The sequence below is a fragment of the Pan troglodytes genome, chromosome 7 (assembly GCF_028858775.2).
Source record: "Pan troglodytes isolate AG18354 chromosome 7, NHGRI_mPanTro3-v2.0_pri, whole genome shotgun sequence".
NCBI classification, from domain to species: domain Eukaryota; kingdom Metazoa; phylum Chordata; class Mammalia; order Primates; family Hominidae; genus Pan; species Pan troglodytes.
Window position 1 is genome coordinate 118713556 of NC_072405.2, and position 12934 is coordinate 118726489.

The 12934-nt window shown below is 38.6% G+C and overlaps 1 protein-coding gene across 3 annotated transcripts in view; it reads left to right on the forward strand.

Annotated features, from left to right (window-relative positions):
• The window catches only part of EMC2 (ER membrane protein complex subunit 2), a 46236-nt gene that overhangs the window by 16828 nt on the left and 16474 nt on the right, over positions 1-12934 (forward strand). For all 3 annotated transcript variants that reach the window (XM_001135909.6, XM_024345256.2, XM_024345257.3), the window contains exons 6-7: positions 12329-12414; positions 12565-12624. In XM_001135909.6, the coding sequence (XP_001135909.1) occupies positions 12329-12414; positions 12565-12624 (146 nt within the window). The remainder of the gene's footprint in view (positions 1-12328; positions 12415-12564; positions 12625-12934) is intronic.

Consider the following 12934-nt stretch of genomic DNA (forward strand, 5'->3'; position numbering starts at 1 on the left):
CAGTCACCTCCCACTGGGTTCCTCCCATGACATATGCAAATTGTGGAAGTTACAATTCAAGATGAGATTTGGGTGAGGACACAGTCAAACCATATCATTCTGCCCCTGGCCCCTCCCAAATCTCATGTCCTCACATTTCAAAACCAGTCATGCCTTCCCAACAGTCTCCGAAAGTCTTAACTCATTTCAACATTAATTCAGAAGTCCACAGTCCAGCATCTCATCTGAGATAAGGCAAGTCCCTTCCACCTATGATCCTGTAAAATCAAAGGCAAGTTAGTTACTTCCTAGATACAGTGGGGTTACAGGCATTGGATAAATACAGCCATTCCAAATGGGGGAAATTGGCCCAAACAAAGAGGCTACAGGCCCCATGCAAGTCTGAAATCCAGTGGGGCAGTGGAATCTTAAAGCTGCAGAATGATCTCCTTTGACTCCATGTCTCACATCCAGGTAATGCTGATGCAAGAGGTGGATTCCTATGGTCTTGGGCAGCTCCGCCCCGTGGCTTTGCAGGGTACATCCTCTGGATGCTTTCACAGGCTGGTGTTGAGTGTCTTTAGATTTTCCAGGTGCATGGTGCAAGCTGTCAGTGGTTCTACCATTCTGGGGTCTGGAGGACGGTGGCCCTTTTCTCACAGCTCCATTAGGCAGTGCCCTAGTAGGGACTCTTGTGTGGGGGCTCTGGCCCCACATTTCACTTCCATACTACCCTAGCAGAGGTTCTCCATGGTAGCCCCGCCCCTGCAACAAACTTCTGCCTGGACATGCAGCCATTTCCATATACCCTCTGAAATCTAGACAGGGGTTCCTAAACCTCAATTCTTGACTTCTTTGCACTCACAGGCTCAACACCACGTGGAAGCTGCCAAGACCTGAGGCTTGCACCCTCTGAAGCCACTGCTTGAGCTCTGCGTTGGCCCCTTTCGGCCACAGGTGGAGTGGCTGGGATGCAAGGCACCAAGTCCCTAGGTTGCACACAGCACGGGACCTTGGGCCTGGCTCATGAAACTACCTTTTCCTTCTAGGACTCCAGGCCTGTGATGGGAGGGGCTGCCATGAAAACCTCTGACATGCCCTGGAGACATTTTCCCTTTTGTCTGTGGAATTAACATTCAGCTCCTTGTTACTTATGCAAATTTCTGCAGCTGGCTTGAATTTCTTCTCAGAAAATGGGGTTTACTTTTCTATTGCATTGTCAGGCTGCAAATTTTCTGAACTTGCCCTGTTTCCCTTGTAAAACTGAATGCCTTTAACAGCACCCAAGCCACCTCTTGAATGCTTTGCTGCTTAGAAATTTCTTCCACCAGATACCCTAAATCATCTCTCTCAAGTTCAGAGTTCCACACATCTCTAGGGCAGGGGCAAAATGCCACCAGTCTCTTTGCTAAAACATAACGAGTCACTTTTGCTCCAGGTTCCAACAAGTTCCTCATCTCCATCTGAGACCACCTCGGCCTGAATTTCATTGTCCGTATCATTAGCATTTTGGGCAAAACCATTCAACAAGTCTCTAGGGAGTTACAAACTTTCCCACATTTTCCCATCTTCTTCTGACCCCTCCAAACTGTTTCAATCTCTGCCAGTACCCAGTTCCAAAGTTGCTTCCACATTTTCAGGTATCTTCAGCAATACCCCACTCTACTGGTACCAATTTACTGTGTTAGTCGGTTTTCATGCTACTGATAAAGACATACCCGAGAAGACCGGGCAATTTACAAAAGAATAAGGTGTATTGGACTTACAGTTCCACATGGCTGGGGAGGCCTCACAGTCATGGTAGAAGGCAAGGAGGAGCAAGTCACATCTTACATGGATGACAGCATGCAAAGAGAGCTTGTGCAGGGAAACTCCCATTTTAAAACTATCAGATCTTGTGAGACTCATTCACTATCATGAGAACAGTGCAGGAAAGACACGCCCCATAATTCAGTCACCTCTCACTGGGTTCTTCCCATGATGCAAGGGAATTGTGGGATTTCCAATTCAAGATGAGATTTGGTTGGGGACACAGCCAAGCCATGTGAGAGAGAGAGAGTGTGTGTGTGTGTGTGTGTGTGTGATTTGTTCTAGATAGCTGAGAACTTTCATTATTTTGTGAAGATTCTCAGAATATAGAAAGTTCAAGGAAAAATTTTGACAGTTGCAAACCTATCTGTAATAAAAAATAAAAATAAGAAATAGCTTCTATAAGCTTATGTAGATACTGAGAATAAAAAGTTAAAATTGGAAAGTTTTTGAATGATTTCCTAATCTAACAATTCTAATAGCTTACTATCTGTCTTAGTTCAACAATTTCTTAGAAAAAGCACCCATTTTTTTCTGAAGATTTTCTCCTGTACTTATTTCTTATTCTTGATTTATAAGACTTCACTGTGGTTTCAAAGATACTCATTTTTCTCTTAGCCATAGATTGAAAAAACTGAAATCAGATTTCTGAAAACAACTTCTGAATTTTATATTTCTCATCCCAGTTTAAAAATCAATGTAATTTAAGTCAATTTTGGAATTAGGAGTACAATATTTTGATTCTGTCTCAGTTTACATTGGGAATTTTTAATAAGTTATTTCACTTCTTCAAACTATAAGATAATATGTGATTAATTATTGATCTGTCTTTGTAGTATCTTTCATATTTTATGGCTTTTTGTGACTTTTAAAACTGGCTAAAAGAGAAAGCCAAATGGTTCCCCTCATAGAATATGTGTGAAGTGGTACAGATTGAACATCCTTAACCTGAAAATTTGTAATCCAAAGTGCCTCAAAATTCAACACTTTTTGAAGAATGAAATAATGTCACGGGTGGAAAATTTCACCCCTGATCACATGTGATGAGTCACAGTCAAAACACAATGAAAACTTTGTTTTCTGCACAAAATTACTTAAAATACTGTATAAAATTTTTACCTTCAGGATATGTGTATAAGGTGTATAGGAAATGTAAACCAATTTTGTGTTTAGAGTTGGATCCTTATTGCTGTGATATCTCAGGTATACAGAAATATTCCAAAATTTGAAAATATCTGAGATGTGAAGCACTTCTAGTTTCAAGCGTTTTGTGTAAGGGATACTCCCTGTAGTAACTAAATCCCTTAGCGGTTAGGTAAACATTCGAGAGCAAGGCGACTTAATTCAGCTTTGCTAAATGTATTATTCTTTTATCAAACATGATCTAATCTTTTTTCAGTCCCTTCTTTCCTTCTGTAAACATGTATTGAATACCTCTCATGAACCATCAAAGAGTTGCTCTTAGTAAGAGTAGAGATACTGTTTCTGTTCCTATATCCTTAGGAAGCACTGTGCTAGACATTGAAGGAGAAAACATAGCTATAAAAGACCTAGAACTAATAAAGTCTATAAGTAGACTTCACTAATATGCAACAGTTAAAGTTACTCCACAGAAGACATCGCCGTTTCTTTTTCCAAAGCAACTTAGTATCTCAAAGGCGGGAAAGTCCAGTTTTATTCTCATTTGCTGTTGCTCCCTGCATTGTTGAAAAGTGATCACGTGACCTTTTGTTTGTCTTATGCCTCTGTGTTTCTGGATATCCAGTATAGAAATGAAGTTGTTCATTGAAGCTTTAAGCAGCTGTACTTCCTATTCACATGCATTCATTATTCTTTCAGAGAACATTTGTTATGCTTGCAGTGTGCATGGTAGTGAGAACAAACACAAGGATGAATTAGCCTTTTCTGTGCTTCTAGTGAGGTAGCATGATGTGATGAACATGCTGTAGACTTTGAAACTGATTTATTAAATTCTCTTTCTTTGATGACTTGCTGCATGGGTTTTGAGTCTGGAAGGCCTTAAAGGATGAGTGTGACTTAAATGATACAAAGACATTGTATCCCAAGTGAATGCATGAATAAGCCTTTATTAAAGTACAAGCATTATTAATGTACAAGGCCTGCTTAGGAAAGAAGGAATAAGGTAATTAGAATGGAAGTTTCAAAATTTTTTATTTGAAAGAATGGTGGAATGGCATACCTTCTTCCCATCTTTTTTAAAGTTCTGAAATACTCTATTGAGAAAGTCATACACATGTTAAAAATTGTGGACAATATAAAATGATATGGTAAAAAAAAAAATAAGTCTGTTCCTCTATCCCTGAGCTCAGGTCCTCCTTCCCTTAGGGAAGCACTTTTTTTTTTTTTTTGAGATGGAGTCTTGCTCTGTCGCCAGGCTGTGGCTCACTGCAACCTCCGCCTCCCGGGTTCAAGTGATTCTCCTGCCTCAGCCTCCCGGGTAGCTGGGACTACAGGCACTTGCCACCATGCCCAGCTAATTTTTGTATTTTTAGTAGAGATGGCGTTTCACCATGTTGGCCAGGATGGTCTTGATCTCTTGACCTTGTTATCTGCCTGCCTCAGCCTCTCAAAGTGCTGGGATTACAGGCATGAGCCACCGCGCCCAGCCAGGCAAGCACTGTTAATGATTTTTCTATGTGATCTTTCAGAGATATTTTTCATGCACAAATAGGCGTGCGCGCGTGTGTGTGTGTTTGCGTGTGTGTGTGTTTGCGTGTGTGTGTGTGTGTGTGTATTCCTCTGACAGGGAGAATGGTTAGAAATGCAAATGTGGTATACTCTATGTAACAATATAGTTTAAAGATCATGCCATGTCATCACATCCTTTACATTATCCTGTTGAGTAGGATTGCATTGCGTGGATATATAGTCCCTTGTCTTGATGAAAAAGTTTCTTTAAGTCCCCTTGGTGAACTTGGTGAACCCTTAGGATGATTCTGATATTTCCTCTCAGAAACAGTTTTTCAGTGGATGTCATTGGTGGGATGAATCTTTAGAGGTGAAATGTCTGGGTCAGGAGGTCCATGGATTTTAAATTTTGATTGATGTTACAAATTTCCTTCTGAAAAGGCTTTTTATTCATCTGTACCCACTTTCTGTGGCATACGAGAGTGCCACTTTCCCCATATCCTGCCACGTGGTATATTATCAGCTTTTTTCTTTTAATAGTTGCCAGTCTAATTGGTTAAAAATGTTATTTTGTTATAATTTGCATTATGAGTACTGCTGAACATCTTTTAATATTGTTTTTTGTTTTTTTTGGGGGGAAGGAGTCTCGCTCTGTCTCCCAGGCTGGAGTGCAGTGGCGCAATCTCGGCTCATTGCAAGCTCCACCTCCCAGGTTCACGCCATTCTCCTGCCTCAGCCTCCCGAGTAGCTGGGACTACAGGCGCCCACCACCATGCCCAGCTAATTTTTTAGTATTTATTTTAGTAGAGACAGGGTTTCACCGTGTTAGCCAGGATGGTCTCGATCTCCTGACCTCGTGATCCACCCGCCTTGGCCTCCCAAAGTGCCGGGATTACAGGAGTGAGAAAATCTTTTAATATTCTCAAACAGCTATGGGATTACAGGAGTGAGAACATCTTTTAATATTCTTAAACAGCCATTTGTATTTTTCTTTCTGAGCTGTCTCCTTTTACGCTTTTTTCAAATTTCATTTCTCTTCTGATAAAGAGAGGGCAAGGTTCTGGTGCTCTGCCTAGTTAACTTTCTCCTCCTCCACTGATTTACTTCTGAGGAAGACAGCATTTTATACCTCTGAGTTGATTCCTTATACAGAGTAGCTAGAAGTACAAAAAGAAGGTCTACATTTGTGAACAGCTTGGTAATTTTTAATTTTTATTCTTAGAGAATGGAGTATGAAGTCAAATTTTGATTAGGTAAATATCATCAGTTAGTTTTAGAGATAATGTGTCATCGAAATAGGATATATTTTGAAGGAGATGAGAAAAGTAATTTGGAGGCTGTTCTTAGGCTAGAGATTATGGGAATCTAAAACTAAGACAGGTGGAATTGGAGGGGACTGGGCTACTGTCAGCCTTTATTTTTTATGTTACTCTAGTACCAGTTTGGGAACTTTTTTTTTCGGCTTGCGTTTTGAAAATGATTGACTTTTCATACTTTGAGTCTTCCTTAAGGGGAAAAAATTATATCCATTGAGTGGGAGAGTGCCCAGCATTTGGTAGGCTTCCAGCGAATACTTGTTGAAGGAATGCCTTTCAGAAAGCAGAGTAATTATTGTCTTTTAGTTGATTTCATACTTCAGAAGATCAGATTTTGTCCTGAATTGTGAACTCTGCCTATTGTGATATATCAAATATTTGAAGTTTTATTTATGAATTAGATGTAATTTCCTCTGTGCCAAGGGTAAAGATGGTTTTTTTCGGTGAGGGGAGGGTGGGGGTCGATTTTTATTCAGGCTTCTCACAGTGGTTAGAGCCACTCTATCTTCAGAACAGTCACAACACAGGAAATGCACCACTGAGACTGCCTAGAAAAGTCTGACCAGCTAAATCTTATTGCTTAAAATACACATATTCACAAAAACTGATAAATGGTAACATGCCTCACACAGGAATGTGTTTGGATTTGCAAATATCCTGACTGGCTGTAGCACCAAACCCTCCACTAACCCCTCATTCACCTGGAACACCAGTGTCACTCACATCTCCCTGGCCCCCTAACTATTCTTTCAATTCCTTATTAAATCTCTCTCTGAGAAGGGTAGCCTCCTGTAGCAGGGGCCAGACTGTGACGTGGGAATTAAGCCCAGCTCTGCAGGTTGCATTTTCATCTTTTTCGTCTTCTCATGCCTTGAGGGTAAGATGCTGCAGTGAGTCCCACAGTTAACACTCAGCCAGTTCCCCACTGTAACTGGGGAAAGAAACTTGAGAGGGTCAGAATGCATCCATTTGATTAGTAGTTAACTGAAAAAGGGTTCCTTTTGGTAAAACTTTTTCACCTTTGAGTCATTTCAATGAGTTATTTGAGATTCTTTTAAAAAGGTAAAGGAAAGGCGTCGGAGGGGCTTTGACACACTCTGGCCAACTCTGGCCATACGCCAGCCTGCTTGTGCCCATTGGACTCAGTGGAGGGAGGCAGGCAGGCCCTGAGCTACCTCCAGTGCCAGCAAAGCCTCCTCCTGGCAATTCTGGGCGGGGATGACGTCTGGGCCACAGCTAGTCCAAGTCTGTCATTGAAGATCCATTCAAGCTCCTGTTTGAAATTCCACCTTCTTCTGTCCCAAGTGGTTGTGGATACCCCCAGGGGTTGGTACGGAGGACCAGGTGCAGCCACAGGAGGCAGATAGGCTCAGAACATGTTTCCATTTACAGGAAACAGAACACAGGCCTCTGTGTGACTGTGGAGCAATGTGCAGATTGCAGTGATGAGTAGAGTAAAACCTCCACTTTGAGCTCAGCATCTCTGGTGAACACAGGGAACTGCAGGCAACAATGCTACTGAATACACCCGAGTGCACAGTCAGACATGTGTTCCGTAAACAGTAAATGTGTAAGACCAATTATCTTGAGAGGGTATCTTGCTCCAGAAGATGCTTTTAAAATGCCACATTTTCCAGGCTTCTAGGTATAAACCTTGGGGGCAGGGAACCTGGATTCTGCTTTCCTTTTGCTGGTCAACTGTCCAGTTCCTTCTGGGTCCCTGAGTCTGGAGTGAGGCAGGGGGGAGGTTCTAGATTGTATTTTGCCGGTAGGCCTTAATCCTTTAATCCTTTTCTAGGTAGTATCTCTTCCCCAGGTAGCCTATTTAAAATAAAAAAATGTTGTATGTCTTTCAGAAAAAATTGCTTGCTAACCCTATTCTGAGTAATATTATAGAAGGCATGTAGCCAGTTGGATGAAGATTTATTCATGGTCTTTAAAAGTTTGAAACAAATTATATAGGTTTCCATTTATTGTTTGGCACTAGTGTATATATATCTTTATTTGGAAAAATCTTACAGGAGCATGACTCTTCCAATTCTAGTCTTCATTCAGGGTCTAGCTGTCCTGTAGCCACCTTCCCTTTGATTGTTTTAGTAAACATCACAATAACCTTTATGCTCACTCCAAAGTTTAAACAATACTGTACTTTTTAGTTGTTCTTTCTCAGTTTTATTTATATTATATTTAACACATGTCACTTAAAAGAATGTGAATTCTCTGAAGCCAGGGATTGAACCTTATGTATTCGATGCTCTTTGAAGAAAATAGAATAGGATCTATGTTGTTGGCCAGTTGACTTACTTTTGAATAATGGAGTAAATTGTTTGTGGTTCGTGGTATTCTTTTAGTAGCATGTTTTTCACTATCATGCATGGGTTCTTCAGAACTATTGTTGCATTTCTTAATGCCTCCAGATTGTTTATTCAGAACATCGATTAGGGCTGCAGACAAATTATTTGAATTGATATTGGCTAAAAATCTTCTAAACTTTGTGAGGTCAAAAAATGTAATTATTAGCATTTATTAAGGGATGATATAATTTGTTTATTGAGCTATGATTTTGTTAATTTTTAAAAAACATTTAAGTAAAGCATGTTCAGTTAAAAGAACAACTTATGTGGTCATCCAGATTTCTACTTTACAACTGAGAAAAAGCTGCAGCTTTCTACAGAACAGAGTATAAATATGAGGAAAATGGTGAAAGGGAGTGATAGAATTGAAGAAAATGATGATGATGTGATAATGAAGAAAGGAAATGTTTATCAGATATTTACTATGGGCCATCACTGAGCTAAACACTTTACATATATTATCCCATTAATTGTCATCATAATCCTTTCAGATATTGTCTTTATTCTATAGGCATACAAGGTCATAGAGAAGTTAAGTGACTTGCCCAAGATCTTACAGTTAGTAAGAAATTCTGGATAGGTACTTTGATTTCAGAAATTAAGGCTCTTTATCATGAGGAAAGAAGCAATGGTAGTAAATGGGATTGAAAGTAGGTAGTTAATACGCATGACAACCAGCTGTTACCCCTACAGAAAATTTATTATTTAAATTTAGTCAGTTAACGAGACTGTACTTGCTGCTGTTGAAGAGTATGTGAAGACTAATAACTTGTTTTTATTTTTAAAAATCTAAGTATAATTTTTATTTTATAGAATATTATGCTAAGGAAGCTATGATAGAATTTTTTTTTTTTTTTTTTTTTTTTGAGACAGGATCTCGCTCTGTTGCCCAGGCTGGATTGCAGTGAGGCAATTATAGCTCACTGTAACCTCTGACTCCTGGGCTCAAGCAATCTCCCACCTCAGCTTCCTGATTAGCTAGTACTACAGGCGTGTACCACCACACCCAAGTAATCTTTTAAAATTTTTCGTAGAGACAACATTTTGCTGTGTTGTCCAGGTTGTTCTGAAACTCCTGGGTTCAGATGATCCTCCCGCTTTGGCCTTCCAAAGTGTTGGGATTACAGGCATGAACCACTGCACCTGGCCAAAATTGGTCTTTTTTACAAGCCTTTTTTGTGTGCCCTAAATGAGACCCAAAAGCCACAAGAAGCCTTGTTGAACCTCATTCTGGTTGCTTGATAATCATTCAAAACCTAGGGTTTTGTGTGGCTTTTGGGAGATAAGCTGCTGGACTCTTTATTCACAGTTAGACATTATATGAATAAGGAGTTGGACAGCTGAGTATTAAGTGTCCAGAGAGCAAGAGACTATGGCAAAAAAGAGACATGAACAGATTCAGGAGTCCCAGGATTTGCAGTGTAAGTCTGGGCTTTGTTTTTTCTCTAGGTAAAATGAGGAGATGTAATTATCACTGCCTGCTCCTCAGTTCTTTCCAATTGTAAAATTTGTGATGTATTCATTTATTCTGCAGATAGCTACCGATCTGCAGTAGATACTTCCTTCAGTGTCCAGTACTGTTTGGTATGAATGCGCGGAAACTAAGATGTGCGTTTCTATTTTTATCTTAGTTTTTTGAACCAGTGTTTTTGTTATTATAATTGGTTATTTTATGTATGATACCTTGTATATTGTTTGTTTAAAATTTTAGATACGCTTTGAATAATGTGGCAAAACTTTAAGACTTTAAGTGGCTTTTTTTTGTGAGACCGAGTCTCGCTCTGTCGCCCAGGCTGGAGTGCAGTGGCGCAGTCTCAGCTCACTGCAACCTCCACCTCCTGGGTTCAGTTGATTCTCCTGCCTCAGCCTCCCAAGTAGTTGGGATTACAGATGCACACCACCATGCTCAGCTAATTTTTTTGTTTGATTTGTGGCATTTGTATGCAATATTTTCTTTTTAAAAAATGTCTATTTATTTTTATTTTTGTAGAGACAGGGTCTCACTATGTTGCCCAGGCTGGTCTCTCACTCCTGGGCTCAAGTGATCTTCCCACCTCAGCCTCCCAAAGTGCTGAGATTACAGGCATGCACCACTGCTCCCAGGTGAATCCAACTGTTTTCAACAAGTTTTCACTGCATACAGTATCTCATCTCTGCTGTTGCAAATCCTGTAAGGATTGGGACAAGATATAAATATCAAATAAAGCAAGTCTGTGCCAGTCCTTTAAAGATTGCTTAGTTAGAATTTTGTGGCAAGGTTTAACACATAAACATTAAGTCTAGAACCAAATGTTAAAGAAAGGAAGATAACATTTATTTAATATTATTATATGCTGTGTTAGTTGCTTTATATTGATGCTTGAAGATAGATGGTATTACTGAGGTTTGTAGAGGTTAAAACTAGTAAGTGATAAGAGTTGGGATTCAGTTTCTTGTCTTTTGGATTTCAAAACAGACATTATGCTCTGTATATTGTCTGTGGAAGAAGTAATGTCATGAAAAATGAAAGATTAAATTATGTTTCAGATTTTGGTGAAATCAGATATTAAATGGCCAAAAGTTTCCTGATTATATGTTAATTTATCCCTCATCTATTTGGAGGACTAGGGACAATGCTCCCATTTTAAGTCTAAAATTCTTAATGGCTTTAGGGTTGGAGTTACTTTCAGAGCTTTACTTTTACTTTTCTTCTGAGTTCTTGAGACTTTTAAAACTTTGCATTTATTGTGGCACATTTTTGTTTTACTTAGTAAACTTATTTTAAAAATATTTGCTTGTGCCTACTGTGTGACAGGCATTGTGCTAAAGGCCTTTGCCATGACCTGATTAATTAAGGATATAGATTCTTTTTTTATTTTTTATTTTTTTTTACTCTCAGGATATGCTTAAGGATATATATTATTAAAACATCATTTTTTAATTACCCAAAATATTATAAACATTGCTCTGACCCTTATTTATTAGTCTCTTGATTTCTCTAAACTTTCACTTTCATTTCTTCAGAGCCAAATCACTCTCTTACCACCCCGTAATGAGTAGCTCTTGATACTGTAAAGAGACCACATCCATTTTACTTCTGTCTGCATCTTGTGGAATATTATATCAACAATAAGAAATTTTATTCATAATTAATAAGTTTAGCTTGGCCTCAGTTATAGTATGGTTTATTGTTTATCCTTCTGTATTTGAAGCAAACATAAATAGAGAGGACGTAAATTTAATAATTTATACAGTATGCTCCAGTCCCTGACTGTTTACTTCAGCCAGTACTGCTTTCTCCTAGGCCTTTGCTCATGTGTTCTTCCCACTATGCAGTTTCCATAAATAACTTCCTGTTTTGTTTTTTAATGTCTACTTACTCTTTGTTTCAGTACACGTATCATATGTGGGACCGTCTTTGCTTTCTGTCTTTCCAGTTCGTCCACTCTGACACAGCATGTGTCAGAATCTCTTCCTTATTTTCATAACACCCTAGATATCCCTGTCATTGCTCTTACTGCATTAACTTTTTTATGTGATATGTTTTTGTCATGAGAATGAGCTTCTGCAAGGAATTATCATTTCTTTTTTATCTTTATATTTTCATTGTGTAGCACAATATTGGCAAACAGTAGAAGTCTGGCACATATTTGATGAATGCACAATAGCATTGATTTTTATGTTTATCATTTTAAAAACTTTAGAATACAGCTTCTAATTGTTTTGCTTATCATACAATATTTATTTCAGGACTGTATTATTCTTGTGAAAGACTCATAGGTAGATTTTCTCTTAAAATTGTGAAAAGGTTGTCAGAAGACATATTTATATAATGATATTCAAAGGCCATGCCATGGTGAGATTTTTTTTCCCCTAATCTCCACTGTTCCTCCCCCTCTTAGGATACAGATCTTATGAATGAGACAGAGTAAAGGGCTTTAAGTTGGATAAAGATTAAGATTCCCTGCTGGTTAGTAATTATCAGAATCTGGATGATTATTTATTTGGATGAAACGATGCATACATTGTGTGCATCAAAAGTAAAGCATATGTGATTGTTAGAGGAATGTTTGAATTCCCCAGTGGGATGTCATGGGGTATGTTTATAAACTCCCACTAAGCAGTAGTTCTACAATGGAATTTCTCTGGCATTGAGATAATAATTTGCACAGTCAAATTACCTTCTTTACAAAACCCCAAGGAATCATAAGGGCCTAATCCTTTATTAATGTCAACCCACAGGCTGCAAGAAAGCGTAAGATTGCCATTCGAAAAGCCCAGGGGAAAAATGTGGAGGCCATTCGGGAGCTGAATGAGTATCTGGAACAGTGAGTATTTTACAAGAGGATTGTGTTTTGTTATTCTGATAAATCTTTTTTAATTAAAATGGAATTTGCATTTGATTTTCCTGTTTGTTTTCATGCTGTTCATTTACAGAATATCTACACACTTACTTTTTTTTCTTTTCCTCTCACCAGATTTGTTGGAGACCAAGAAGCCTGGCATGAACTTGCAGAACTTTACATCAATGAACATGAGTAAGTTATTAAACACACAACATTTTGTTGAGTGCAGTTTTCATCACTGTAAGTTCAGAAAGCACTGTGGTTTCCAAAGGATTGGTGAGAGGGTGTGAATCATGTCATTTGAAATGAGAAACAGAACAAATCAACAATTAAATGAAAAAGAACAAATCAGTAATTCACTGGTCATAATAAGTGAATAGCTTTAACTAGGTCATTTGTGTTTTGCCAAATTGTTTATGTTTAGGAAATAAGTTTTTCTTTCAAATATAGATGGCATTCTTTGGAAATAAAAAGGCCTGCATTTGCTAAGCTAAGTTTATTT